Source organism: Panthera pardus, unplaced genomic scaffold, assembly GCF_024362965.1.
Source record: "Panthera pardus isolate Hobbes unplaced genomic scaffold, ASM2436296v1 HiC_scaffold_13, whole genome shotgun sequence".
Classification (NCBI taxonomy): Eukaryota; Metazoa; Chordata; class Mammalia; order Carnivora; family Felidae; genus Panthera; species Panthera pardus.
Window position 1 is genome coordinate 200535495 of NW_026526688.1, and position 27605 is coordinate 200563099.

The window sequence follows — 27605 nt, forward strand, 5'->3', positions numbered from 1 at the left end:
GGCGATAGTTGAGGAGGTGCCGGTCGAGACCCAAGCCTGCTTCCTTCCTGGTGCTTCCCCTGCAGGCTGCCTGGGTCCCCGGCGCTGCAGATGTGGCGGCTGTGCTGCCGTCGACACTGGCTCACGTCAGTCGTACGGGTGCCACGTGTGGTGACCCGCCATGCTTTGTCGGAGCCATACCCCCAGCACGTCCGTCGTCCTTTGAGAAGGCTGATCTTGGTACCATGTACAGTTGAGTCGAGGACTGGAGTGCAGGCGTGGCCTGATGGCCCGTTCTCCTTCCGGCAAGTGTAGGTTTCCAGGCAGCCGGGGGCTTCCGTTCCTGGCCGCACTCTTCCCAGGGCTGTAAGTGGCGTTGACAGCCCCTCCTGCTGTCCCGCCAGGAATACTTCCTGTTCATCATTCGGGTTAGAAGCTTGATCTTTTCTTCGTCCGCCAGGAATACTTCCTGTTCATCATTCGGGTTAGAAGCTTGATCTTTTCTTCGTCCTCTTAAAACAGATGCCTATTGAGGTCATCTTTTTTTCCCTTCCTAACGGCAGGTTATACGCCCTGGGAGTGTGTCCCCCTTCTCCTCGCCCTTCACGTCGTTCAGATCACACCCACGATGGGGATCCTTCCATGGGATGCGTCTCACAGGCTCGCCACGCCTCACTCAGTTTGCTTTCCGCCTCTGTGCCAGTGCAGCTCCTCTCCGGCGAGGCTTGTCCAGGCAGCTCTAGGCGGCTTGTTGAGATCGTAAAACCTAAAGCAACACAGCTTTGCCTCGGCGTCCTTCCCCACGTAACGCGCTCGTCCTACCCCACGAATAAGCCAGCTCTCGTGCGTGTCTCTTGGCCGCCGCCTGTGCTGTCACAGGCCTCTCCCTCGTGGCTTCCGGGCCAATCACCTGGTCCTCTGTCCACTCATACGGACCCTTTCTGAGATGCTTTCCTTGATTTCCCCCAGCTGTAGGCATCCCGTCCTCCGGGCTTGCTCTCCCGTGGCATTTTTCATTCTCTGGTTTCGTAGCCTCTGTCAGCATGTTACTGCCCCTCCCAGAGCCCTTCAGGGCTGTGGCCTGGGTCTCCTCGAGTGCCGGGCCCCCTGTAGTTCCTTTGCAGATAAGGCCCCTTTCCATCTTCCTCCTGCCTGCTGAATCTGTTTTGCTCATGGCCCCTGCGTGGAGCTGAGGCCCTGCTCAGATGCCCTGACATTTTTCTGGACCCTTTGCTAGGTCATCGGACCCCACCCACCTCTCAGCCCCTGGTTAAGTGCGGTAGGTTCTGTTTGCTGCTCTCGCTGGTGCCCGTCTTGTCTTCCCAGCAGGATGCATGGTAAACCACTCAGGGCAGAGGCTTCCAAATTAGTGGCTTGTAAGCCTTTTTGACCTGACACCACCACCCCCCCGCCCCGGCTTAGACAGTTTGAGACTGCACACTGACATAACTAGGCATAGAAGTGAAACCAACTGTCCTTACTATGTGGATTGTGTATTTTTTATCGTTTGATTTAAAAGAAAGAAAATATTGCAGGGGCACCTGGGTGGCTCAGTTGGTTAGGCGTCCCCTGACTCTTGATTTTAGCTCAGGTCATGATCTCACAGTTCGTGAGTTTGAGCCCCGTGTCAGGCTCTGCACTGATAGCACAGAGCCTGCTTGGGATTCTCAAAATAAATAAACTTTAAAAAAAAAAGAAAGAAAGAAAAAAAATGTTACCATGACCACTTAAACTGATTTGTCACCAGAACTTTGAAGAACTCTGTTCTCACTTGCCACTGGGGCCGAGCAGGGCGTTGCACTCTAGCTGTCGCTGGAACAGGTGATTTATACTGAGTAGTCTGCAGGCTCGTCAAAATTTGATCCCATAAGGGTCCCAAGAAGAGAAGGGACTTTATGACGATAAATTGGCCTGAGGCTGGGCCTGGCCCAAAGAAAGGGCTCATGCTTCGTGGCAGCCACCGAACGGACCTCATCTCACCTCCTCCTCCCAGGAGCCCTCACACTTGATGCCTTTTCATAGGTGAGGAAGCAGGCTGAGCGAGGAGAGAGAGGACTCGCCTCAGGTCAGAGCCAGGCTTCCAACTCACTCTTTTTGCTTCCAGAGACCTAGCTCTTGCCCCATCACGTGCTGACCCTAACGCTGATCATTCATGGCTGAAAGTTGTTTTTCCAGGGACGTTTTATTCACTGCCCTCCCCCCACACCCCCCCCAAAGGATCCTTAGAGTGAATAGTCCTCTCTTTTTTCCTAGTTAAACAATGATCTTATTTGCTCGAGTGCTCAGACAAATTTATGCCATGAGGGCAGAGGCTGTGAGTGACTCATATTTCCAACTGGGGGAAGGACTTGCTAGGTCTTAACGATTATTGAGCCAACCAGTAAATACGGCTCTTGGTCAGAATGAGTAGGGATTTAGGGGCGCCTGGGCGGCTCAGTCGGTTAAGCGTCCGACTTCAGCTCAGGTCATGATCTCACAGTTCGTGGGTTCGAGCCCCACGTCGGCCTCTGTGCTGACAGCTCAGAGCCTGGAGCCTGCTTTGGATTCCGTGTCTCTCTCTCTCTGCCCCTCTCCTGCTCATGCTCTCTCTCTCAAATAAATAAAACATTTAAAATTTTTTAAAAAAAGAATGAGTAGGAATTTAGCATCCTTATCCTTTCTGTTCCTCTCGAGACGCCTTCAGACAGCAACAGCCTTCTTAATTAAATGGTAGACATCCTCAGGTAGGTCCAGAGCAAGTCCTTTAGACTTAGGAATTCTTGGGACGTTATTGACTGTCACAGAATGTACCTGGGCAGTGCCTCCTGAGTCTGTTGGGATCACACCAATTTGTGAGGGAGCCAGGCCCGTCTTGGCCAGTGTGCGCGTCTGCTCCTTCACATCCTTAGATGTCAGCCTCGGCCAGATGGGGGCGCTGGGCCCTGAGGCGGAGCCCGCTGGGACGGGCCCTCCTCGGGACGTGCATGTGCCCCACGGTGGCGGTGGTCAGGCAGCAAAAAAGAGCAGTAGTCCTCAGTTTCTCAAATTGGTTCGTCTCGTTTGGAAAATGAGCTTCTTGTAGACACCTCTGTGTGAACTTCTGGAGGAACAGGGCGTAGCACGTGACCTGTAAACCGTTGCTGATGCCATTTATATCCTTCTAGAAAGGCTTTCCCTGGGATTTCAAGTATGAGCAGGACAGGCCTCTTCATTTTTTTTTTTTTTTTTTAAATCATGCAGTGCTCTATGTGACTAAAACAGAGAAGTGTTTGCCCTGCACCTGCCCTTAATTCGGTATTACAGGTTGCTGTCATGGTTGGACGGGATGCGAATGATTAAATTACTTCTGCATCATGTCCGTGAGTGGCTCGCCTGAGTTCCGGAGGGTGGTGGCGAGTGTGACTGCAGAACCCGAGGCTTGACTTCTGACCCCAGCTCCTCTGCTCTGGCTGGGCCGGTCATTGACGGCTCTGGGTCTCCACCTTCCCTTCTGTGGCCTGGGGACGGAGGCGGCTCCTCAGAGGGCTGGCGTGAAGGCCAAGTTCTGCTCACTGTGTGTGTAAAATTCTCACCAAGCGTTTGGCCCGTTAACGTCTGTTTCCACTTGCTGTAAAGAGCTTCTGAGCGCTAACTGAAGAGATCTGATGTTTTTTGGTTATGCATCAAGGCGTTTGGTTAATTCTACTGTTTTTTGTATCTGTGCTGTTTGTAGACTTGGTTGCTTGGCCCTAGAGGTGGGGTATGTGTGTGTGTGTGTGTGTGTGCGCGCGCGTGTGTGTGCATTATGCACTTGTTTCAGGGCTAAGGATAATGGTACTCAGCAACCAGGGCTGCCCTTTATCGAGAACTTTCTCTGCACCAAGCCTCTCCTTGTTCCTTAGCGCTGTCTGGTCAGTACGGTTTCCCTTTTTGCACATGTGGACGCGAAGCTCAGGGATTCTAAGTTCTGCCTGAAGCCACGGCTGGGTATTGGTGGTGAATTTGCTCCCGTACCTGTCTGCCTCCAGAGGCCACACTTAAGCCAAGTAGCCTTTTCCCTCTAAAGCTGCACACCGGTTTAAGTATAGTCAAAAAGAGATTGGGCTGGCACAGAGTGGCGGAGTGGCCAGCCCCAGCCCCTTGCCGGCTGTGTGTTTGGGGGTAAGTCACTTCACCTTGAGCCTCAGTTACCCTATCTATCAAATGGGGGGGAGCCTTGCCACGGAGATTGTTACCGAGATAAAGTGACACAGTGTGTGTAAAGCACACACAGCGAATGGAAACGGGTGTCCACGTTCTGGGACATTTAACTTGGGGCTTATCGTTTTTGGCCTTGGCGTATAGGTCACTAGACCACGGTCACCAGATAGGACCTTACAGGGCATTCGTTACTAATTCTTGTTAAAATGCAGCATGCCTCAGAATCTTTCTTAACATACAGCTTTTGGTAGATTGTCCGCGGAACTCAAGATTGGGGCGTCCAGGCGCTAGATTCGAAGCTTCCAGTGCCTGGCGTCGTGTTAGATTGCAGCCGAGTGCCCGAAACCACACGTGATCAGATGTGGAATCGATGAAAAAGTGAGTCTGTTTTGTCGGTCTGGGCAGGCAGAAGTCGTTTTAGTATTTTAATGGAACCATTTTAAGTTAGAGTAGACAGTGATGTCATCTGATCTTGTCCATCCAGACGTACAGAACAGCCCCACCCACCTGCCTCTCCGTGCACTCTCTTCTCATAGCTTACGTAGTTTGAGGAAAGAAATTTTCCTCTCCACTTTTTAGAAGCCTCTACAGGCTTCTCTAGCTGAGAGAAGAGTCGCTTGCCAAATAATTTTACCAGTAACACCCTCCTTGGCAGCTGTTAATAAAATTCATTTAGCAGTTAATTCCTTTCCACTTGGGATACTGCCTCTGTTATCTGGAATGGGTGTTAAGTCTTAGGTTAACTATTCATTTGTTTGTCCTGTCGTACCAATTAGATTGTCTTCCCTTAAGTGAGGGTCCCGGGAGCCTCGTCTATAATAGGCAACCAGAAAGTATTGGTTCTTTTTTTTTTTTTTTTTTTTTTTTTTTTCCTGTTTTGTGGAGGGCTAAGGGTACCCGCGAGCGCTATATCAGAAACCGGACTCCTTGGTGCCAACTTGCTTGACTGTCCTGAACTCTCCTGTTTGGGCATTTGGAATGTGGGTCACCAGACGTGACTAAGCTTTTGTGGTCGCAGTCCGTGGGACAGATTAGTTACCCAGGGGTTGAGAGGCTGTTCATAGCACAAATATTTATGTAACAACTTGCAGTGATGGCTTCATACAAAGGTGTTAAAGAATTGTTTTATGTTTCTGCTTTTAAGAAAATGAAACAGGGGCGCCTGGGTGGCTGAGTCGGTTAAGCGTCCGACTTCGGCTTAGGTCATGATTTCACGGTTCATGAGTTCGAGCCCCGCGTCGGGCTCTGTGCTGACGGCTTGGAGCCCGGAGCCCGCTTCGGATTCTGTGCCTCCCTCTCTCTCTGTTCCTCCCCCGCTCGCACTCTGTCTCTCTCTCAAAAAATAAAGAAATATTTTAAAAAATTGAAAAAAAAGAAAATGAAACAGCATTCGCAACAACATGGATGGACCTAGGGTGTTATGCTAAGTGAACTGAGTCAGAGAGACGGATACCAGATGAGTTCACTCATGTGTGGAATGTGAAGAGCAAAACAAATGAATAAACACCGAGCAGAAACATCTGTAAATGCAGAGGCCACACTGGTGGTGGCCAGAGGGGAGGGGGTGGGGGTGGGAAAATGGGTGGAGGGGAGAGGGAGATGCAGGCTTCCAGCTGTGGAGCGAGTAAGTCATGGGGACAAAGTGCGCAGCACGGGGAGTAGAGTCAGTGCTCCTGTCCTAGTGCTGCGTGGGGACAGGCGGTAGCTGCACGGGAGGTGAGCACAGCATAATACACAGAGTTGTCTGCGGAGTTGGTACGTTGTACACCTTAAACTAATATAACGTTGTGTCACCTTCATTTCAGTTAAAAAAATATGTATGTAAAGTGAAACAGCGTTTTCATCTTCTGCAAAAAAGTTTTAACCTCTTCCATCGCAGAAGCGATTTAAAGCCAACAAAAATACATCAAACGCGATGAGACAAAAGAAAGTGGGTTTGAGGTTTCGGTCGGGAGTGGGTATAGGAGATGAAGCCAGGGGATCAGATGGGTGCCGGAGTTGGCTGTTGCCCTGGCTCTGAGCTTCCCAGCGGCCACTGCAATCATCAGTACAACTTGACGTTGTTCAGAAGCCGGAAGATACGCCTCTTAACCCAGGAGAAGCAGAGGACACCCGAGGTGGCTTGTGGGCCCTTCTAAAGGGGCTGCTGGGATGGTGGTCCTCGGCGGCTCCCCCACCGGCGCGGGGGAGGGGCACGGTTCTCCCCACGGGGCTGTGGGACCCCTTTAGTGGGTGGCTCTTCCTTCTGAAAAGGAAGTGGTTTCGGTGCATTATCCTCAAAATCACGTGAAAGACTTGGTTACAAAACAGCTTTCTCGCCTTCGGAAGGGCGTCATGACACCTGAGCTGGCCAGGCCCACAGGTATCCCTTGTTTCTTTGTTCCAGGAATATGAAGACAAGGCTGGACGACCTAGCAAGCCGCCCTCTCCGAAGCAGAATGTGAGGAAGAATCTTGATTTTGAGCCACTTTCTACCACCGCACTCATCCTGGAAGACAGACCAGCGTGAGTCTTTTTCTTTTCTTTTCTTTTTTTTTTTTTTTTACTTACTTTTGAGAGAGAGCATGAGCAGGGGAGGGGCAGAGAGCGAGGCAGACACAGAATCTGAAGCAGGCTCTAGGCTGTCAGCACAGAGCCCGACGTGGGGCTTGAACTCAGGAACGGGTGAGATCATGACCTGAGCTGAATTCGGACGCTCAACTGACTGAGCCAGCCAGGCGCCCCGAGACCAGCGTGAGTCTTAAAAGACTCTCTAGAATGTTTGCTTTAGTAGATGAGTACAGTTTACACTAGAAGAGGGCCGGGGGCACCAGAGGGGAGAAGAGTAAGCCATATTTCATATTAGAAATGCTCATTTCCTCATTTCCTCTTTATTGCCTACATTGACATGTGTTCTCTGATGATAATAATAATAATAATAATAAAAGAACTTCTCTGGAAAACTGTCCTTTAACACAGAAATTCTGACTCCGGGTTTTCCATTCAAGTGGTTTTTCATTTTAATTCAGCGTTTAGAAATACTTAAGTAGCTATTGTAAACTGTGGACCAGCTTGTAACTGCCAGAACCCCGGGAAGTGTACGTAGCGCACAGGCGGCGTTGCAGGGGCGCCCCAGTCCTGGGGGACAGGTCCTGGACTGGCCTGCTGGGTTCTGTGGAATCTGCAGCACACGGGCTGCAGCGATCTCACCAGGCCCGCCTCTCTCTGGGCCTCCGGTGTCCCTGCACGGATGAGATCGGTTTTGAGGACGGGTTTACAGACCACGCTTGGAGACCTTAGGGAGGTACAGGCCGCAGCTCACCTCGCTTCAGTATCGAGCTTCCGTGGAACACTGCGCTTGAGTAGAAGGATCCCTCAGCTGTGAAAAGAGGGAGAAAGAGAGATTGTAGAGCAGCGGTCCCTTGGGTCCCCGCCCATTCTGAAATTTAAAACTGATAAAATCCAAAGAAGAAATGCGTCTTCTGATGTTAACTCGTGGTCCTTGGAATTGGTGGGTATGTCGTGGACGGGGAGAGAAGCCCTGAAGTGCCGGATGAGGAAGGTGGACAGAGGCGTGGAAAGAGCCCACTGAGGATCACCGCTCCCGCGGTGTTCCCAGAACGGTGGCCTCCGGGAGACAGCACCGTGCCCTCCTGCAGCAGGGCGGTGGCTCATTCCGAATGTGCCCCAACACGGGGTGCACCAGCCAGACCTTGCCGCCTCCCACTTGTCAAGGGCCAGCAGATTCTCCCGCGCTTTCCTGAAGGAGCCTTGATTTTAGTGTTTTTACCCAGGATTCGAAGTTGCACACCCCGTGCAGGTGCACATTTGTGTGTAAGAAACCAAACAGATGAGCCAGTAGCGGATACGAACAGACCTTGTGCCCCTGAGAAACTGGCCCAGGCACGTGTTCGTACACGTGCCACCCTTCCGGAGGGCCCCTGGTTCACCGTGACCGTGACGGTTACTAGTGCGTTGTCAGCTTACAGTTGCTTTGGAGACTGGGGTGAAAAATTCCAAAAGGTGAAGTGTTTATTGGGACCGTGGGCAATTGTTCTCTTCTTTCCAGTGATCTTTGTACTTCAGGTTGTTCACAGTGAGCTTGTTTTAGCGTCTGAAAGTATGTTTAGTTTACGAAATTGTTGTGTCTTTGTAACAAATGTAGTTTTTTGGTCTTTGAATTTGTCATTTTTTTTAGCAAGTAATTCTGAAAGCTTTGTTTTTCAGCGACTTTTGTTTGCTATTTAAAATGGTGAAAACTGTTTATTTTCTATCAAGAAATCTCCCAGCGAAGCCAGCTGAAGAAGCCCAGAAACACAGGCAGCAGTATGAAGAAATGGTGGTTCAGGCCAAAAAACGAGGTAACGGGATTCTTGCGTGTCGGTTGTGTAAGACAGCACAAGACTTTGCGTCTTTCTGGAGATTTTTGTACCTCCTGGAGCCCTACATCCTGAACCTTGGGAAATGTCTTAATGTTTTGAAGTTTATAATGTTCCATCAAAAGTCTATGTTTCTACTAACCGTCCGTTCCCGGTAACTTTATTCAAGGTAATAGAATTTACCCAAGAAAAGAGACCGTGCAGGGTGAAAGTGGTTTGGAGAAAGCTTCAGCCACTGGTGATGCGCAGACTTCCTCTCCTCCCTGGGCTCTCTTTTCCTTATTTACAAGAAGATGTGATTGGATTTGATAAAATCCCTTGCAACACTTAAAATCCCTAAGAGTCCAGCATGTTTGAAAAGTATACGTAATCAACAAACTGTGGCCCATCCATACAGTGGAATATTAATTCAGCCGTAAGAAGGAAGGGCATTCTGAGGCGTGCTACCACAGGAACGAACCTGGAGGGCGTTACACTCAGCGAAAGAGGCTACTCACTGAAGGACACACAGATGGAAGTAGAATCGTGGGGGCCGGGGGAGGAGGGCACGGGAGTCCGTGTCTAACGGGTGTGGCGTTTCATTGTGGGAAGGCGGGAAAGTTCTGGAGACGGACGATGGCGATGGCTGCGTAACAGCGTGAACGTACTCAATGCCACTGATCCTACGTGCAAAATGGTTAAGATGTAAATTTTGTTTTGGGTGTTTTACCACCATAAAAAAACACAAGAAAGTATGTGTCAGTTAAGATGCAGGGTATTTCTCAGGGGGGCTGCTTACACACCAGGAGGGGGGCGAGGCTGGGGCTTCTGTTGGGAAGGGCATCGGGCAGGGGCCACGGGCGTCTGGTGGTCCGGTAATGTTCCCGTTTTTGACCAGGCGGTGGATTTCACGGGTTTCTTTCTTTGATCGGTGAACTGTGTTCTCACGTGAGTACCGCCTCTGTACTTGTGCTCTGCCTGAAAAGCTTCCCAAGAGATGGGTGACACCTGAGCTCTTGAAACTCCGTGAGCCTGAAACGGGTCTAGAGAGAGAGGCCTGTGGTGGCTTCGCAGCGTGACCCTGAGGAAAGTCACGCAGCGTGAACAGGGTGGGTGTCAGTTAACAGGTGCTCTGTTCTTGCTTCCGGTCGCGGTCGGCAGAGCTGAAGGAGGCGCAGCGGAGGAGGAGGCAGCTGGAGGAGAGGTGCCGCCTGGAGGAGAGCATCGGGAACGCCGTCCTCACCTGGAACAACGAGGTTTTGCCTAACTGGGAGACAATGTAAGCCGCGGCGGTGGTCGGGCTGCTAGGCCACCAGGCGCTTCTCTCTGTCACCTGTAGCTGGCGGTGCTGTTCACTGTAGCTCCCGTCACAGCCCTCGGCGAATTTACCTTGTATGTTTGCGTGGCCTGGAGTCTCCCTCCCCGCCTCGGCCGCGTCCTGTCGATCCTTGCCTGGACCCCGTGACAGCCCCCACCTAACCCCCAGTTTGTCCTGTGCTCAGTAGCCAGAGGGATCTTCTAAAGCCCAGGTCTGTGTCCCTCCCTGTAGAGAGTGTCCGTGACTTCCTGCAACTCCGCGAACAGTGTGAATTCCTCTGTGAGATAGCCCGCTGCTTTATCCGTAGGCTCACCTTCCAGCTCTCCTTCCTTGATGAGCCCTTTTCTTAGGGAGCCGCAGGGCCTTTGCATGTTCCATGTCCTTTGCCTAGAGTGCTCTTGCCCTGTAACTCCTCATCCAACTACGTCTTCATTCTTGAAAGCTGAGACTTCCCTGGGGAAAACTTCCCTGCCCAGGTGATTGTAGAAGACCCCTGGGTCTGCTGCATCTGTGTGCTCACGTGTCGATAGTCCTCTTTCTGAAGATGGGGACCGGGTCTTCTCTGACGACACTGGTACTCTGGCCAGTACCCAGCAGAGTCTGGCGGCTGCAGTCATCTTAACAGCAGAGGGGCAGCTGTAGATCTTTTCTTCCTGCGTGTTCAGAATGGAGACAGGACAGCAGTCCCAGGGCCACGCACAGAGGCCGGTGCCTCCTTTCGGGCCTCAGCCCGTTAGCCGGGATGCCGGGGAGCTTGGATGCGAATTTCCCTTCAGCTCTTGTCCCTTCCCACTGAACCGTGTGGCGGGATGTTGGGGACTTGCTTCTGGCACTTTCCCGGGTGTTACTCGCTCTCGTCACGGGGTCAGATGGCCGTTGAGCATGTCTACTAGGTAAACAAGCTGTTCCCAGAGCCTGCTTTTCTGGGCTGGACCCAGTAACAAGGCTTGAGGTGCTCAGAGCCCTGGGGCTGCAGAACCGTCCCTCCCCGTCCGCGCGGCGCTGTCCGATGCTTGACGTGATCTAGATGCGTGCGTTATATATATGACAGCTGCCATTCAGTTCGCCGGCGGGGCTCCAGGCACTGTGCCGGGTACCTCTGTGCTCCGTCCCCCTTAATCTTCAGTACGGCCCCTGGAGGGGAGGGTTTCACCATCCGGGTGTTAGCGGGGACGTTACGGGGTCAGAGAGGGGCGATCTGCTCTGGGCTCCGCGGGCGTGGGTGGAGCGGGATGCAGACCCGGTTCCTGCAGCACCAGCCGGCGCTGCATTGAGAGGCGCCTGGGGAGTCTTTGGCACTTTACGTTTGTCCGGTGTGTTGGCAGAGCGTGTCCGTCGCGGCCAGCGGACCTCAGCGCCTTTGTGCGGTTCCGAACGTTCTGGGTTAGCAGAGTCTCCGTGGCCAGTGGAGTTTGGCAGCTCAATACCCGGGTGGCCGGTGCGCAGCAGTGCGGTGGCCGGCCACGGGGCTCTCGGGTCCCCTCCCCTGCGGCTCTGCGGCCGTGCCTCCCGGCACCCCCACACCGTGCCCAGCTGTCGGCAGTTCCTGCAGCCAGCCAGGCTCTTTCTTGCCGCTGTGCCTTCCACTCAGAAAGCCCTTCCCAGCCTCTGTTTGCTTCACCTGCCACTGGTCACTCGGGGTTCAGCTCCAGAATAGCACCCAGGTCCCCTGAGCTGCAGCGCCCTTCCTGCTCGTGCGGGGGCCCTGGCACACCTGTCATAGCCATTGCCCAGCGGAAGCCAGTTGTTGATCTCCTGGCCTCTGGAACCCTGGGCTGCAGGCTCCCTGAGGGCAGGGGCTGTACCACGTGACTGTGCATCCCCCGCTCTCGTGGTCTGGGGCTAGGCACACGGGCAGACAGATTTCTTCATTGAGAACAAACTCCTAATTTCATGCTTCCATTTTTGTCCAGGTGGTGCTCTAGAAAAGTTCGAGATTTATGGTGGCAGGGAATCCCTCCCAGTGTGAGAGGCAAAGTCTGGAGCTTAGCCATTGGCAACGAGTTAAACATCACCCATGGTGAGTAGCTTGCGTGGTCCCAGGCTTGGAGAATCCATTTGTCATACCCCCGCCAGCCTCCACCCCCAGCCTTCTGGCTTCTCCTGTCCCCTTTGGCCTGTTAGGAAGAAAGGCAGCCGTTGCCGTGAAGCCGTGTCTTGTGAGAAGCCTGGGGACCGTCCTCCGGGAGGCTGGGGTCACTCCTAGCTGCTTCAGTTACCTGGTAGTTCAGAGCAAACAACTGCCTTCTTCCCGATACCGGTCCTCCTCCCTGGACAGACAGGGTGTCAGAGCATCGGCGGGCTGGGGCATGTCAGAGTCCTGTGGACAGCACGTCTTGATGGGCACATGACAGGGTTTCTGTGGAGGCATCCTGTTTGGGGGATTGTTGGCTTTTTGCAGCATTTTGTTCCAGGCACCTTAGAGGGACGGCTGCTGTGCGCAGGGGCCCCTGAGGCACCGGTAGCTTGTGCCAGAGGAGACCTCGAGATGCGTACTCCCCTCTCTCAGGGCTGTTTGTCTCGCTGGATGCCCTGTGTGGTGCACTGGCCCTTGTCCTCCGTCAGCGGCGCCCAGTGGGCTCCCTTCCGCTCTGAGCCCATCGCCCAGTGAGACTGTGCGCGCAGCGGGCCATGGACGCCAGGAGCTCAGAGACTTACGATTACGTGCTTGATCGATGGTGGTCTCTACTTCTTCCCTTTCTCCTGGCTGCGATCTCAGCTGCTGAGACCGGAGCTGCTTCCTCGTCGTCTTTGTATTGGTGCCCAGGAAGTGCCTGTGCAATTGACGGTGGCGGTTTTTACCCTGTTGAGGACACTGGAGTTGAAAACAGATTAATTTGGATCTTCTCTGTGTAGCTAGGGCTCGTGTTATTTATTTATTGCCTTTATTTATTTATTTTTTTTTAATCTTACAAGACTTTCATCTTCTCTCCATGATCGTGGCCTTGGCCAGGCAGCGGATGGTTACTGGTTTCTATATATAGTGATGTCCTCAAGGCTCCCTTTTTGGCCAACCCATACCAACCAAAACTCTACCTTCTTCATGTGAGAAGATGATGTGTAACATTTAACTTGTAGCAACTGATTTGTTAAAAGCTTCCCCGGAGGTAGAGGTGTGGACAAACTGCTGAGTGATTATCCGGGTCCTTATTCTTGAAAATTTTCTCAACTCTTTCAACAGCCGATTGTGGTACAGGGTACTGTGTGTGTCCGGTTTTCGTTGATGCCTGGGTAGATTTTATTTGAATTAGAGTCTTCCGTGGACCGTATCAGAACAGATTAGGCTACACAGCTAATTAATCAGTTACATACCTTGAAAGTTTATCTAAATGTTGATATTGGCTCATTTTACTTAAATCGCATCTTTCTTGAGGAGCTGCCTAGGGTCCGTGGCCCCCGCCAGAGCTGGTGCTCAGGAAGCTGGGGTCCTGCCTGTCATGCTCTCCACTCTGTCACCTGTGCCCAGCCCAGTGCTCTGCACACGACAGGTGCATTGAATGAACGAATGCCAACTATTGGGCTCTACCTGGTCTTCGTTTTACTGAATATTTAAGCCAGTGTAAGAACACAGATGGTCGTGAATTCCAGTTGTCCAGGCCGGACATCACATTAGACTCTTTGCTTGCACGTCTTACAGAGCATTGACGGCCATCCTGTGCCCCAGACGCTCGTGTGTGGCGGAGGCTGTCCCCTGCCTGACTCTGAAGCCCGCCTTTCCAAGTTGGGAAGGCCTGGAGTTTTGCTCTTAAAGGTTGTGGTTGTGAGACTGGACACTTAACTGGAAGTCAGTGTGATACTAGTTATTAGGGAAGTAATCCGCTGTTAGGGAAGTCAGGCTTGAGCTCTGAAATTGGACTTGGGAAGAAGGTGTGTTTTCTGTCTCCCTCGTCCCCGTAGACACAGGAGTAAAGCCACGGAGATCATATATTTTAAAACCCTGACCCTTTGACCCATCCTCCCGTGAGTCTGCTGGCGTCTGTGCTTTAACTGTCACATACCTCATTTGGGAAGGGGCTCCCTGTGCTCAGGGGCCACGCGGCCGTTCTCTTCTGTCTTCTGCTACCGTGACCGAAGCTGGGTCCCCCTCCTGGAAAGTGAGAGCAGGCCGAGGCTCCCTACACTCTCCTGTCTAATGATGATAGGGTGAGGTTACATTTCACAGTCATACCCTTTTCTGCCCCGGCCCCCTAGCATGCTGGCTCTCAGATCTTTGACGGGGCTGGAGAAAGGTCATTAATCAAGATCTCACCTGTTGGAGCATCATACTGGTAACTACAACTCTCGGCTTATATTTTAATAAAACAGCATGTGCCGTCTGGAAGGCAGAGGTGGTGGTCTGCCTTATTTTCTGCAGGTAACGGTGGGGAAAATAAGGTCACAGAAGTTCTCTGGGTAGCTGCAGGTAAAGTCTTAGTGATCCGTTGGTGCCCATCCGTGATCCGGACGTGGATGGCCGGGCAGCACCGGGACCGGGCGATTTGGAGCCTGCCTTGTGGGGACTCATCCTGGTGGTGCCCCGCCAGCAAGAACCTATAGGTTTTGAAGCTTCTGCCCGTTTTGCTTGCCGCCCCCCCCCCCCCCCCCCCCCCGCTTCAGGCAGCAAGATTAGGAAGGCTGGGCCGTGGAGGGTAGCGGTTTCATCTTGTCCTTGTCTGGAACCAGATGGGTTTCCGCTGGTCTCTACCCCCCTCCATCGGTCAGATACCCATTGACTGTATTATTGATCTGTGTCTGTCCCGGCGCCGTTTGCTCTGGACGCATAATGAGCGGAAGACCTTTGTGGTCTCGCCCCCGAGGAGCTCACCCTGCTAGAGGCACTAGACCCACAAACAAGTCCGACACGAAAGCATTGTATGGGTGGGTTGTGTAATTTAAGTAGACGCCACACACAGTGGTCTATCGTGTGTTCTTTCTTAGTACCTGGTGGTGTCGTTGGCCGCGTTGGGGGGACTTGTGTACGTGGCTGAATGGGTGTGCACTCTGTGGTTGAACAGGCAGCAGTGTCCTCTCTGGTTCCCGTGAGGAGACATACTCCCATGTGCATGTGACACTTACCCGGAGGCTTCTCTTCCAGAGCTCTTTGACATCTGTCTTGCCCGAGCCAAGGAGAGGTGGCGGTCCTTCAGCACAGGAGGCTCCGAAGCAGAGAACGAAGGTATATGTGGCTCTGAGTCCCGCGGGCCACCTTGGTCAATTACGTGTGTCCTTATTTGTTACATAACCAACAGAGTTTACTTAACAGGCATGGTGGTTGGTGCAAATTTACAAAAAAAACTTCACAGGAAAAGGGATTTTTTTAGAGCAAACAAGTTGAAGAAACAACATTTAGGAGAAAGCATTTACCAGTTCCTGCGGGGTGTTTGTGTCCAGACGTGCAAGAGGGCCGGTCCTAACCGGGGGGTTTCCTTGATTCACTGTTCACGTGATTTCTGGCAGGCTGGCCCCTAGGGCTGGGCCAGGGTTGCCTCATGCAGGATTATGGGAACTACCCCAGGGATATGGGGCACTGCACGTTTGCCACACGAGCTTCTGGAATTTCCGTGATGCACAGGAATGATGACTTCGGTTGGTTAACTAGTACCTTGTCGTGGTTTTTTGCGTACTATGAGTGTTGGAGTCCAGAAAATACGAAACTAGTCATCCGTAAACATTTCTTAGAAACGGAACACGAGAGTGTGCCCCGCGGTAACTGCCGCACAGGCTGAGTTCCCACCAGCGATGCTGGAGACCATGTAAACGTGTGTTGTTGTTTCCCGGGCCTGGAGCCATTGGTGTATCGTCCTTCGTTTGTCCCTCCCACTTGTTGACGTAAGGTAACACCAAGTCAGGTTTTGATTTCAGACCCTGGAAGATAACTAATGATGACCTAGCATCAGACGGGGCTGTGAGACGTTGCTCTTCAGTAAGAAACTCCACAAACTGTTGGAAGCCCAGAGTGGAGTCTGTTGGCTCACGCTGCATTTGGGCCCCTGTCCTTGTGCAGAGCAGCTCCCCTGTTTGATCCCTGTAAAGCTTCAGAGCCTTCTGATTCTCGCACTTGCTTGCCCCTGACACGTGTCGTGACTCTTGATCTTTTGATAGATGCCGGTTTTTCAGCAGCAGACAGAGAAGCCAGTTTGGAGCTTATTAAACTGGACATTTCTAGAACGTTTCCGAATCTCTGCATTTTCCAGCAAGTAAGTGGTGGTAATTTGTTGCTTTAAGTATGTTTCATCTAAACGTCATAGACGCCAAACCGTACATGTTTGTAATCAAGTTTGAAAATACTAGGGGATTTTGGGGGGAGTGGGGGGAGGGCAGTGTCACGTCAATACGTTTCGACTTCACCAATAAGGGGAACTGGTTCTTTCCAACAGACATTTAGCATGGCCACGTCCCTGCTTTTAAAGGCCGTTCTGGCCTCCTTTGGAAATGTATTTATGGAGGCCTCGGTAGGTGTGGCACGGGAAGGGCCCCGTGTGCTGTTCTGCCCGACAGCTTCCCCTGGTGCTGCTTCGGTTCTGGGGCCGCACACAGCACCACTCAGGACGTGATCCGGTGTGGTCGAGCCTGGGGTGTGGGGCGGGGCAGGGTGGCTGCAGAAGTCCTTGGCAGCCGCGGGTGGCAGTGAGGGTGGGCTTCTGAGCAGATGGCCCAGGACAGTGTGACACCACTGGGTATAGAAGCCAGCCACGGGAGCCAGGATGCAGTATTCTCTTGGATGGCAGGAAAGAGACCAGTGGGGCTTTCCCGTGGGCTTCTGAATTTGCAAAGACGGGACGCAGGGCTGCCAGCAGTGGATTCTGGAACAGAAGGCCTCTTCTTCTGACAGCAGACATTTACCTGGGGGGCTTGTTGGACCCTCCCGTATCCAGTCTGTTACGGTTTTTGCCAGTTCTGCTTCTGAAATATCCTCGAATCTGTCCTGTGTTCCCGCCACCCTTACTTGGTGCAGATGCCCATCCTTCGTGGGTCGCTGCACCAGCTTCCACACGTGTCCCCGGCCTCCTCCATGCACTCACCTTGGGGCCTGCCGAGCCACCTGGGAATCCCCGATCCCCTTCTGTCAGGTCCATTTCTAGGATCGTGCCATGCACACGCTAGGGATCCAGAACACATGGTTCACCGGCCACCTGGAGTGAGCCCGGCATGCAGGTGTAGACATTAGAGACCCACGGGCTTTGCAGAAACCTGGGTGTGTCCCAGCACGGGGGAGCTGCAGCCAGGGCGTGGGGGAGGTGTCGGGAACCGGGTCACCGAGGAGGGGCTCTCAGGTTGTGCTTGGGGTAGGGACCAGAGAACGGGAAAGACATTCCGGGCAGAAGGAGGAGTAGAAGGGAAGCATCAGAGAGCGGATGGTGCAGGGGATCTCCGCTTCCCCCGGGAGAGAACCTCGCTGAAGGATCGAACAGAGAGCATGGAGTTCGGTGCTGCGGCCCCTGCTTACCGCCTCCTGGCTGCTGTGGCCGATGCACGAGCCCACACCCTGGAGGACGGGGAGTGTCAGGGCAGTGCTGAGACGCACTTGCAGCGTAGCTGAGAAGGGCGGTGGGCGCGCCGGGACGGGGCCCGGGAGGTGCTGGCGCCTTGCCGACGCGGACGGCCGGCGTTCCCAGGGCCGGTGACCCACAGTGATCTCCCAGAGTCTTGGGGACTCAGCCTTCTCAACAGATCCGCTGGGCGATTATCATGGTGCAGGGAGATGTGTCCCGAAGAAGACGAGCTTTAGGGATCTCTCTCAGATGGGGTCGGGGCAGATGGCAGAGAAGTTGGCCTTTTTCTTTCCTCCGGGTTCCTCTGGGTGTGTCCTCAGTCTGTGGTTCCCTCAGCTCCGAATTTTATAACATGTAATATTAAAAAAGCAAAGGCAGTGGGAGGGGGAGAGTGTGGGGAGATGGCCAAAGCACGGGGTTCTAAAATCAGGAGCTCTTATCTTTGTCAGAGAAAGGACACGTAGCATTCGGCAGGGCAGGAAGTCCTTTAAGTGAGAACCAATTTACCTTTAAGGAAAGTTCGTTGTGGCACTCTGGTGTTTCTCGGGTGGTGACCGTCCACACCCGTGTTCAGGGGGGCATTTGGTGCCACCACAGGAGCTCCCTGCCCGCCCCCCTTCTCTCATTTACCCTCCTGCCGTGGGCATTCCTCCCTTCGTTCCCCTGTGATTTGGCAGTGTCTCTTTCACCTGACATTTTCTGTGTGCCGGAATGTGATGGTCGAGGCCACGGCGTTCTTTCTGAGTCACATGCAGTCGCCTGTAGAGTGACTTCCTCGTCACACACACCGTGTACGCTTTTTAGTCCTCGAGTTAACTGAGGCCGCATGGTGGCTGCGGGCAGGGAGAGCGGGATGCGGGCCGGGCCGGTGCCTTCACGGCATCTTCGGACACACGGACTCCGGCGGACGGCTCTGTGCTGGCTTCTGCGCTCACCTAGAAGACCGGAAGCCCCAGCACACGTCTGGGAGGGATGGCCGAACCGGGAGGGTGTCTGGGATACCACGGTCGCTCGCGGGCCTGGACTCTTGGAGGGTAGTTCTTAACGCTGCCGTGCTGAGAAATGCGAAAGAATCCGGGGAAGGGAGGCAGGGAGGCCGGTCGGGATGGCGGGTGGCGCTCACTCCCGAAGAACCCTGGGGCGGGGAGCGGGCGTGCCCGCTGAACTGGGCAGGGGAGGTAGTTACCCAGCGGGAGCCCGCGGAGGGTGGTTTCCTCAGGAGGCGTTCACGCCTGAGCTGCCCGCTTTCTTCCAAGCAGCTTTGCGGGTTGAGTCTGCGGCCTCCCTCGTCAACCGCGGGTCGGCCGTCCGCTTGTTGAGTTGCGCTGTGCGTGGAGAGCTGCTAGCCCCGTGCTTGGCCGCTGCTTGGTCGTCTGTGAACGGCCGGCGTGACCGGCGGCAGGAGCAGCAGCGCTGCCACACGCCGTCGTGAGCACTAACCAGACTTACGCACGTGTTGTTCTCGGTGTGTTGATCCTTCCAGGGCGGTCCGTACCATGACACGCTGCACAGTATTTTGGGCGCTTACACTTGTTACCGACCGGATGTGGGTTATGTAAGTGAACTGTTTCAATACCTTATCCTGTTCTCCTCTACAAAGAAAGTCCATGCTGCCCAGCCCACCTTGGCCGCAAACGTCCGGTTGCGTGCCTTCAGGTTTTCTTTCGGTCGTGGTCGAGGGGGTTGGAGAGCCTCGTGGTAAATGGAGTCGCCTCCGTTTTCTTGTAAAGGGATCCAGCCGACACGGCCGCTCTGTGGCATTCATCACATTTTAATTGGGTTTGATTTTCATTTTTGGCACGTGATTTTTTTTTTTTTCTAGCACTACATTAAAAAGATCCCAAGCAGTAACCATTTAAAAGCCATTGCTGCCGTTTTTGTGGCTTAGCAAGTGTGTGTGCGCATGGTCTTAGATTTAACACACTAAGTTAGATGCATGTTCCCACGGCACTGGGACGCTACATTCGGGAGGACAGTACTTCAGATGCCAGATGTGTAGCGGGGGGAGGTCCGTTTATCGTTCTCGTGGGGACAGAGGCGGGGACTGAAGGGGCGTGGGCCAGGCGGCTGATGTGACAGAGCCGTCCGAGGAGGGACGACAGGTCAGGGTCCAGGAGGCTCTCGGTTCAGCTTCGGGCGGGTGGGGGGGGGGGGTGGCTGTGTGGGTCTTTCTAGCACGAGGGTGGGTGTTGACGGTTCCTCTTTCGGATGAAAGAGCAGCTCAGACTGTGGGGCTACCGTGAGTTTAACCCCCTTCTCTGCTTCCCTCAGGTCCAGGGCATGTCCTTTATAGCGGCAGTGTTGATCTTGAACCTAGATACTGCAGATGCCTTCATTGCTTTTTCTAACCTTTTGAATAAACCCTGTCAAATGGCGTTTTTCCGAGTGGACCATGGCCTTGTGAGTATCTTCAGCATATACGCCCTGGGTACCCTGTCCTCACACAACCCGCGTTGCTAACCATTGCGTCAGAGGGGAAGGGAATGTGTTTTCCAGACGCACGGTTAATAGTCGTGTGTATGTATTTCTTGTTGGTATGGGTTTCTGAATACATTCTTTCAGAAGTATTTCTGAAAGTACATTCTTTAAACAAGGGAGGAGGGGTGGCTCCTGCCCGCATGTGTGCACTTTGTGGCACAGCAGAAGGCCGGGCGCGGGCTCCGCGTTGGGGTCTGTCAAACAGAACGTCGCACCATTCACCTCCGTTGCCGCCCACTGTCACACCGGGGCCCCGCTTCGTGCAGTGCGCTCACCACGGAGAGGAGACGTGGTGAAGACCAGCTCCTTGATTCGACACAGGCTACACTGTGTAGACATTGCTGTAGGCACAGAATAGGTGGAAGGAGCTGACAGGAGTCGCCCTCACCTGCTCCTGGGGGTGGGTCCTCTGCGTGGCGCAGATGAACCAAGGCTCGGAAACGACAGGACCCATCGGGTCACGCAGCTGGTGAGTGGAAGGGGCATGAGCTCAACCCGTTCTGCTTCCTAAGCCCGTGGGCTTTCTACGGCCCGGAAGAAGAGTCGCCCATTCAGCGAGCCCGTTGGCCTTTTAATGGGCGCTGCCTGGATTGGCTGATAATTTGCTGATGATTGTCACCAGTACTTCTAGACCAAAACGATCTGATAGTTTAGATCAGCTGGAGAGTATTTCTTCCTTAATGTCCTAAGGACTCTGAGGGTTTCTTGCTCAGGCAGCACGTACGTTTAAAAAAAGAAGTATTTCAGAACTGCTGCACGAATGGCGGCCCGTAGGACGTTGATGAGTCCTTGTGGAGGGCAGTTCGGTCCTGAGCGTCAGTAGTGGTAAGTGGCATGGGTGTCTAATTCTGCTTGTGAGAACCGTTCAAAGAAAGCCCCGTTCCGAGAAAGTCACAAGCACGGACAAAGCATTACGCACAGGGATGGTTTCACGTAATTATTTATAGCTGTGATAATTTAAAATTATCATGAAAATGGAAACAGTTTAAAAGGGAGTTTAGGGGGAGACAGAAGGTTACTTAAAATCTGGCAGTAGAAACAACAGGTGTTGGCCAGGATGTGGAGAGAAAGGGCACTCTCTTACACCATTGTGGGAACGCAAACTGGCGTAGCCACTGTGGAAACAGGTTAGAGGTTCCTCAGAAAATGAAAAACAGAATTACCGTATGATCCGGCAGTTGGACTACTAGGTATATGACCACGGAAGATGAAAACGCTAACTTGAAAGGATACACGCACCCCCGTGTTTATAGCGGTGTTGTTTATGGTAGCCAAACTGTGGGAGCAGCCCAAGTGTCCGTCGACAGATGAACGGGTAAAGAAAACGAGGCGTGCGCAGTGGAATATCACTCAGCCGTAGAAAATGAAACCTTGCTACTTGCAAAGACACGGATGGAACGTGAGAGTACGATGCTCAGTGAAACAAGTCAGAGGAAGAGAAGGACCGTGTGATTTCACTTGTGTGTGGAATTTGAGAAGCAAAACAAATGAACAAAGGGAAAAAGACCAACCAAGAAGCAGACTCTCCACTGTAGAGAACAAAGTGGTGGTCACTAGCGGGGCGGGGCGTGGGGAGATGGGCGGAGAAGAGGTTCTGGGGGTGAAGAGTGAGCTTAGCACCGAGTAACGTGCAGCATCGTGGAATCACTCACTGCACGTACGTCTGAAACTAATCCAGCACAGCGTGTTCATGTACCGGAATTAAAATAAATGAATGAAAAGTAACGAAATCTGGCAGCACACCAGTGCGGTACTGATGTTTGCAAAAAAGATTGTACCGTGGAAGAGTTATTGAAGATAAAAAGCTAGTTTTCTTCAAAAGTATCTGAAATAGAACACGGGCCGTAACAGCTACCATATTTAACAATAGAAGGAAACGAACCACAACATTGATAGTATTTACGGATGGTCCTCTTTTGTTTCCGTACTTCTTAAGATTTTTGTACAGACTTTCACCGTCAGGAAAAAGCTTTATATGTATAATAAAATGATTTATATTTAAATGTTTCCTAATTTTGAAGATAAGACCCCAGGTTTCTGTTTAGAAACCTGTAATAAAAACCGTACTTCAGAATTTTAATTTAGGGGGGCAACTGGGTGACTCAGTCATTCAGGCATCTGACTCTTGATCTCCAGTCAGATCATGATCTCAAGGTTTGTGGGGTCAAGACCCGTGTCGGGCTCTGTGCTGGTTGTAGAGCCTGCTTGGGGTTCTCTCTCTCCCTCTTTCTCTGCCCCTCTGCTCACATGTGCTCTCTTTTTCTCTCTCTCAAAATAAAAAACTTAAAAGAATTCTTTTAAGAAAACATTTTTTTAGCTTAGGGGCTCCTGGGTGGCTCAGTCAGTTAAGCATTTGACTCTTGATTTCAGCTCAGGTCATGATCTCATGGTTCGTGTGTTCAAGCCCCGTCTTGGGCTCTATGCTGAGTGTAGAGCCTGCTTGGGATTCTCCCTCCCTCCCTCCCTCTTTTTCTCTTTTTCTCTTTTTCTCTCTCTTTCTCTCTCTCCCTCCCTCCCTCCCTCCCACACACACCTATACACTCTTTCTTAATATAAATAAACTTAAGAATTTCAGCTTATATTTTTAAGGAAAGATTATGGAATCATAGTGTTGAATGGGGTCTCCCAAAAGTAGCCCTGTGGACCTTGGGGCCAGATAGCTGTGGGGGGGTGGGGGGCTTCCTGTGCCTCAGGGGAGACAGGCAGCATCGCTGCCAGTAGCACCTCTCGCTACTGTGACATCAAAAATGTCCTCAGACATCGTCAGATGTCCCCCTGGGAGGCTGGGTCCTCCCCCGCCCCCGTTGGGGCCCACTGGTTTATAGTGCATCCTTCCCTTGGGTCTCAGAGTGCCATCGCCCTCATGCATCCTGCTGGTAAACGGGACAGAACTGGGCCACCAGGCTCTGGTGGGTAGGGTTTCTCATCCAGCTCTAGCTGTTCGTTCTGTTCCTGTGCTGCTCCCCTGCTCGGTGCACTTTGTTTTCGTTCCAACCCGCTAGGGGCCGGGAGGCACATGCCAGTGGGGTACAGGCCGTGGCTGCCTCCCGCTGCGTGACAAGGGCAGCGTTTCTAAGCCAAGTGGCGTTGCCTGTGCCACATGTTAGTCTCCTGTCCCCTCTGGATGCGCTGGGGTTGTGAGTGAGGGACACACGCTGCCTCCGGTTCTTTCAGACGGTTAATCGGTCTTGCTTCTTAGAGAAGAACAGTGAGCCCACAAAGACCCCACCTTCGCAGCACAGTTCAAGGCCAGCCTTGCCGCACACCGATGGCAAGTTAGTGACTGCTCTGGGCTTCCGTTCTCTTATCTGTAAGTTGAGGAGATGCTACAGTGTAGCCAGTGATGCCCCTGTGACGACTAGAGAAGGCGCTGATGTAGAAATTGCCCGAGCCCGGCGATGAGTTCCCCGGCAAGACGGGTTAGCAACTGCGCGAGAAGACCATTGTATCCTGAAAGCGTTAAGAATGTTGACTTTCTTCTGTAGATTGCAAACCTGTGCTGATAATCGGTTAATTGGTACATTTCACATTATTTCCCCAGATGTTGACCTATTTTGCTGCATTTGAGGTATTCTTTGAAGAAAATTTGCCGAAATTATTTGCTCATTTCAAGAAAAACAACTTAACTCCAGACATCTACCTAATTGATTGGTAAGACTGAATTTCCTATGTGTTTTCTCACCTTATTACTACCTATGACTCTGACTGTCCTCCTTTATTCCCTCAAGGGGAGAAATGGTTTCCTGGACCTATTTGCTTTCAGAGCGGCATGTGTCCATTCATCAAGCGAGATGTCACTAAGCCCCAGGTCTGTGCTTGGCTCTCTGCTGGGACCTAGTGACGAGTGGGGCGCGAGACACAGTGCTCTCCCGTCAGGAGCCCTGTCCGGAGGGAAGGCGTGTGTCCGTGGGCAGCTGTGCCGCGCGTGGTGCGTGCTGTCTGTTAGGAGGGCGAGATGGACAGAGCCCCGGACCCAGGCTTGGGGGTCACAGCGCACAGAGGTGTCCCACGAGTTGGAGCCCAGGCACGATGTGGGCACGCGGTGGTCCAGAATTAGCAGGGCCGTGGCCGTCCATTCGGTGATGCTGGAGCCTAGAGCCGAGGGTGAGGGGGGCAGGTGAGAGAGGTGGGGAGGCCAGGTCGCGTGGGTCTTAGGTGCAGAACTGTGGAGCCGGCGGGAATGCTTGCGGGCTTTTGCTTGGGGTAAGGACGGAGGTGGGTTATATCTGGAAGTGAGGCTTAGGTTATTGGGGAGGCTGGGGGCAGGGACAAATGCGAAAAGACCAGTGCTCGAACTGAGGCTTCAGAAGCTGGGGGACGGTGGGGAACGGAGAGACCGGGAGTGGAAAGCTTCGGGTCCCCGAGAGAGTTGGTGTGCGTGTGTGAGAGAAGGCCGAGAGTTGTCCATCTGGTGAGGGGCACGACTGTTCCAGCAGCTGAGGTCCGAATCGGGCCAGATTGGGCAGTGAGGCTAACGGATTTGGCTTGGCCGCAGTGATTTTGAGGTACCCCCCGCACATCTGAGTAGACACACAGATAGCAGGTGTTAGAGAGTTCTGGGGTTCACACGGGTGGATGTGGCTGCCTGAGGAGGGGGTGGCGTGTCACCCCGGAGAGCACGGTGTCCGGGGGCAGACTTGTGGAGCGGAGGTGGGAGGAGTGTGGTTCTGGAATGCTCAGCCCCGGTCCAGCCTCTCCTGTTACTTGCCTCGTGGCCGTGTGCTGGGCATTAACCCTCTCCGAGCCCGTTGTCTCATCTTTCGCCTGCAGCGATGAGCCTTGTAGGGCCTTAGAAGGTGATGCCACTGCCCGGCTTACAGAGGGGCTCTGCAGACGAAAACGATGTCACTCGGCCCAAAGGCCCATTTGGGCTTCAGCACCACTCGCGTAGTGAATCTAAAACTGTTGGTAACGGATTTGGAGCTGGTCTGATTTTTGGGCATCTGAAACGAGGCTCAGGCCCTGAGATAAAGCAGACTTGCCTGCCCCCTTGGGAATGAACCGTTGGGATTCTTGCCATTTGTTGCCTCCACCCTAAACCCCGAGACTGTTATTAGGACTCTGCTGAATACTCGCTGGAAACCAGGGTTTGGGGGTTGGAGCTTGTAGCTGGTGTCGCTTCGGAGTAGTGAGCATCAGGCCCTGAAGCAACCCCTGGGGCGGGGGCGCTCTGGGCTGGCCTATCGGGCATGTCTCGCAGGGCCCCCGTATTTAGCAAATGACCTCTTAGTCTCCCCTCTGCACCCCTGCTGGTGCTGCCACGGGGCTAACCGTGACTTCGCCCTGGGAGGGCGTGGGGGTGTGTTGGGAGACAGACCAGACCGGAGTCTTCAACTTCTGCCTTACCTGTTTTAGGGCCCCAACTCAGATTTTTAGGATTTCAGGCTGAAAGCGAAGTTTGGAGAACACTGTCCTGGAACAGTGTCTTTCAGACTTTTTCACCCTGGCTCGCAAACAGGAATTATTTCTGTGTTGTGATGCGGTGTGTGGCCACGTGCCCAGAAATTCGCTCTGTATACAGGACTGAAACCAGTTTCAGACAATACCTAACCCTTGTTTTGTGTAAAGCATCCTGATATTTCCTGTTCTGTTCTATTTATTTAAAAAAGTGTTGGGGCGCCTGGGGGGCTCAGTCGGTTGGACGTTTGACTTCGGCTCAGGTCATGATCTCGCAGTTCATTAGTTTGAGCCCCGCGTCGGGCTCTGTGCTGACAGCTCGGAGCCTGGAGCCTGCTTCGGATTCTGTGTCTCCCTCTCTCTCTGCCCCTCCCCTGCTCATGCTCTGTCTCTCTCTGTCTCAAAAATAAATAAAAACATTTAAAAAAATTAAAAATAATAAAACAATAAAAAAGTGCTGGAGGTCACCCACTCTGATTGATTTTACAGTGCACTAATCTTTTTTTTTTTTCTTAATGTTTATTTTTGGGAGAGAGAGAGAAAGCACAAGTCGGGGAGGGACAGAGAGAGAGGGAGACACGGAATCGGAAGCAGGCTCCAGGCTCTGAGCCATCAGCACAGAGCCCGACATGGGGCTCGAACTCACAAATCACAAGACCATGACCTGAGCCGAAGTCGGACACTTGACCGACTGAGCCGCCCAGGTGCCCCCACAGCGCACTAATCTTGACGGGGTCAGCAGGGGCAGCGTAAAGAGCACCGTCCTTTCCGAACAGGACCCGTTCGTTTCTCCTCTGTCTGGAGGCAGTTATGATCCAGGTGGGGGCAAAGGTCAGGGGCACCATGTTGCCTGGTGGCAGGGCCTCCCACACAGGATTTCCCTTAACTCTCAGAACAAACTCTTGGAGCGAATTGTGACACGTCTGTTTTATAGAAAAGCGAGGCTCAGAGAGGCAGCGTGGCCTGCCCGAGGCCATGGCTGGCTGGCGTTCAAACTCAGGTTCCCGCTCCAGACCTCGTGCGCTGTCCCACGGAGTCCTTCTGAGGGACTTTGTGGGAAGGCAGTGTCACCCGAGCGTCGGGTCCCGTAGTTCAGGCTCCGGAGATCGCGTCAGCGTGCTGATGATGTGCCTGGGGAGAGGAACGCCTGGACCGGACTGTCCGTGACGAAAACCGAAGCCAGTGCGGGCTGTCTAGGTGCAAAGGTAGCTCAGGGATTCCACTCCTGAGACCGTGGCGATGGGTCCTGGTGGCGCCCGATGCCCTGGTGAGGCCCCTGCTTTACTGCTTTCTAGAGTAAGGACCAGGTAGGACGTTGTATCTGCCGCTGCAGCAGGGGCTGGGAGGTAGGTTGACTTGAGCACAGGAAAAGCCACGTTTTCCGGACTTCCCCCTCGCCGTCCACGGTTACTGATGGTCTGCGGTGAGTCAGGGTCTTGGCCGGGTGCTCACAGGTAGGAGCTCAGGTGGGGGACAGGGCAGGCGGCGAGGAGGAAGCCAGGGGAAGAGCACGTCTTGTTCAGGACCTGCCCTCGAAGCTGACGCTGCGGAGACACTTGTTTTGTCCTCACGGTGTCCGGGGCAGGCGTAAGCACATCTTAGCCCAGAGGAGGCCCCTGAGGCCCCTGCCCGGTGTCACACCTGTAGCGAGCGGTCCAGGCCGGTCGCGCTCAGCTTTTGCCTTTTCAGTGTGTCCTGCCACCTTCCCAGAGCCACATGCGCACCCATAGCGGTGGGGCCGCACCTGACGTGTGCTGTAAACCGGGGTGGACCTAGGCTTCCGGTTACTAACTGCCGGAGGACGAAGGCTCTCTGGCCTGTTCTGTGTCCCAGGGTCGAGGGCCCCATCTGGGTTGGCCGCCGAGTGTCCTGGGTGAGCTGTGTGGGCACTAAGAGGACCAACTCTTTCCTGCCACGCTGTGCACCCACCGGAGGCCAGCTGGGAATTGTTCCCGCTTTATTCCCAGGATGGTGTCTCTGCACTGCGATGATCACATTCTAGCTTAGAGGCCGTTAACCTGGCGCAGTTGGAGAGTCATTCCTCCGGAATGTTCTTTTCTCTCCTTCCACCCCTGCAGCGCATGCCTCCTTCCATCACAGCCCTGACCCACTCTGAGGGCATCTTTTGTTTCTTGCTGTTCCTGCCACGGACCGAGCTTAGTCACCTCCGTGTGGCCAGTGCCGGGCCCCGTGTGGGAGGACAGACACGCGGCCGTCGAACTCTTCAGGCTGTTCCTTGTCGCTGTCGAGTGGCAGAATTCTCCAGAGACGTGAGTGGGTTTTGCGGTAATCTCGGATTAGTTAACGAACCCACGGCACAGTCCGCGTCATGATTAGCGTCCGGGGGTCCTTGGAGAGCCCGTCGTTACACCGCAGCTCTACCTTGAGGGACAGGCTCAGGGTGAAGTTAAAGTTGGCAGATTTTAGTTTCTGTTGCAGCTTGTACTCATTTATTTGTGGATGTTG

At 53.3% G+C, this 27605-nt stretch overlaps 1 protein-coding gene across 5 annotated transcripts in view; it reads left to right on the forward strand.

Annotated features, from left to right (window-relative positions):
* TBC1D14 (TBC1 domain family member 14) overlaps positions 1-27605 on the forward strand; it is a 95959-nt gene that overhangs the window by 57818 nt on the left and 10536 nt on the right. For 2 of the 5 annotated variants that reach the window (XM_019453771.2, XM_053901718.1), the window contains 9 exons: positions 6524-6642; positions 8395-8477; positions 9636-9753; positions 11706-11812; positions 14867-14947; positions 15874-15968; positions 18748-18819; positions 19536-19664; positions 23284-23393. In XM_019453771.2, coding sequence (XP_019309316.2) covers positions 6524-6642; positions 8395-8477; positions 9636-9753; positions 11706-11812; positions 14867-14947; positions 15874-15968; positions 18748-18819; positions 19536-19664; positions 23284-23393 — 914 coding nt within the window. Of the gene's footprint in view, positions 1-4397; positions 4516-6523; positions 6643-8394; positions 8478-9635; positions 9754-11705; positions 11813-14866; positions 14948-15873; positions 15969-18747; positions 18820-19535; positions 19665-23283; positions 23394-27605 lie in introns of those variants that run through there. The other 3 variants (XM_019453774.2, XM_019453772.2, XM_019453773.2) reach the window with 3 other exon arrangements.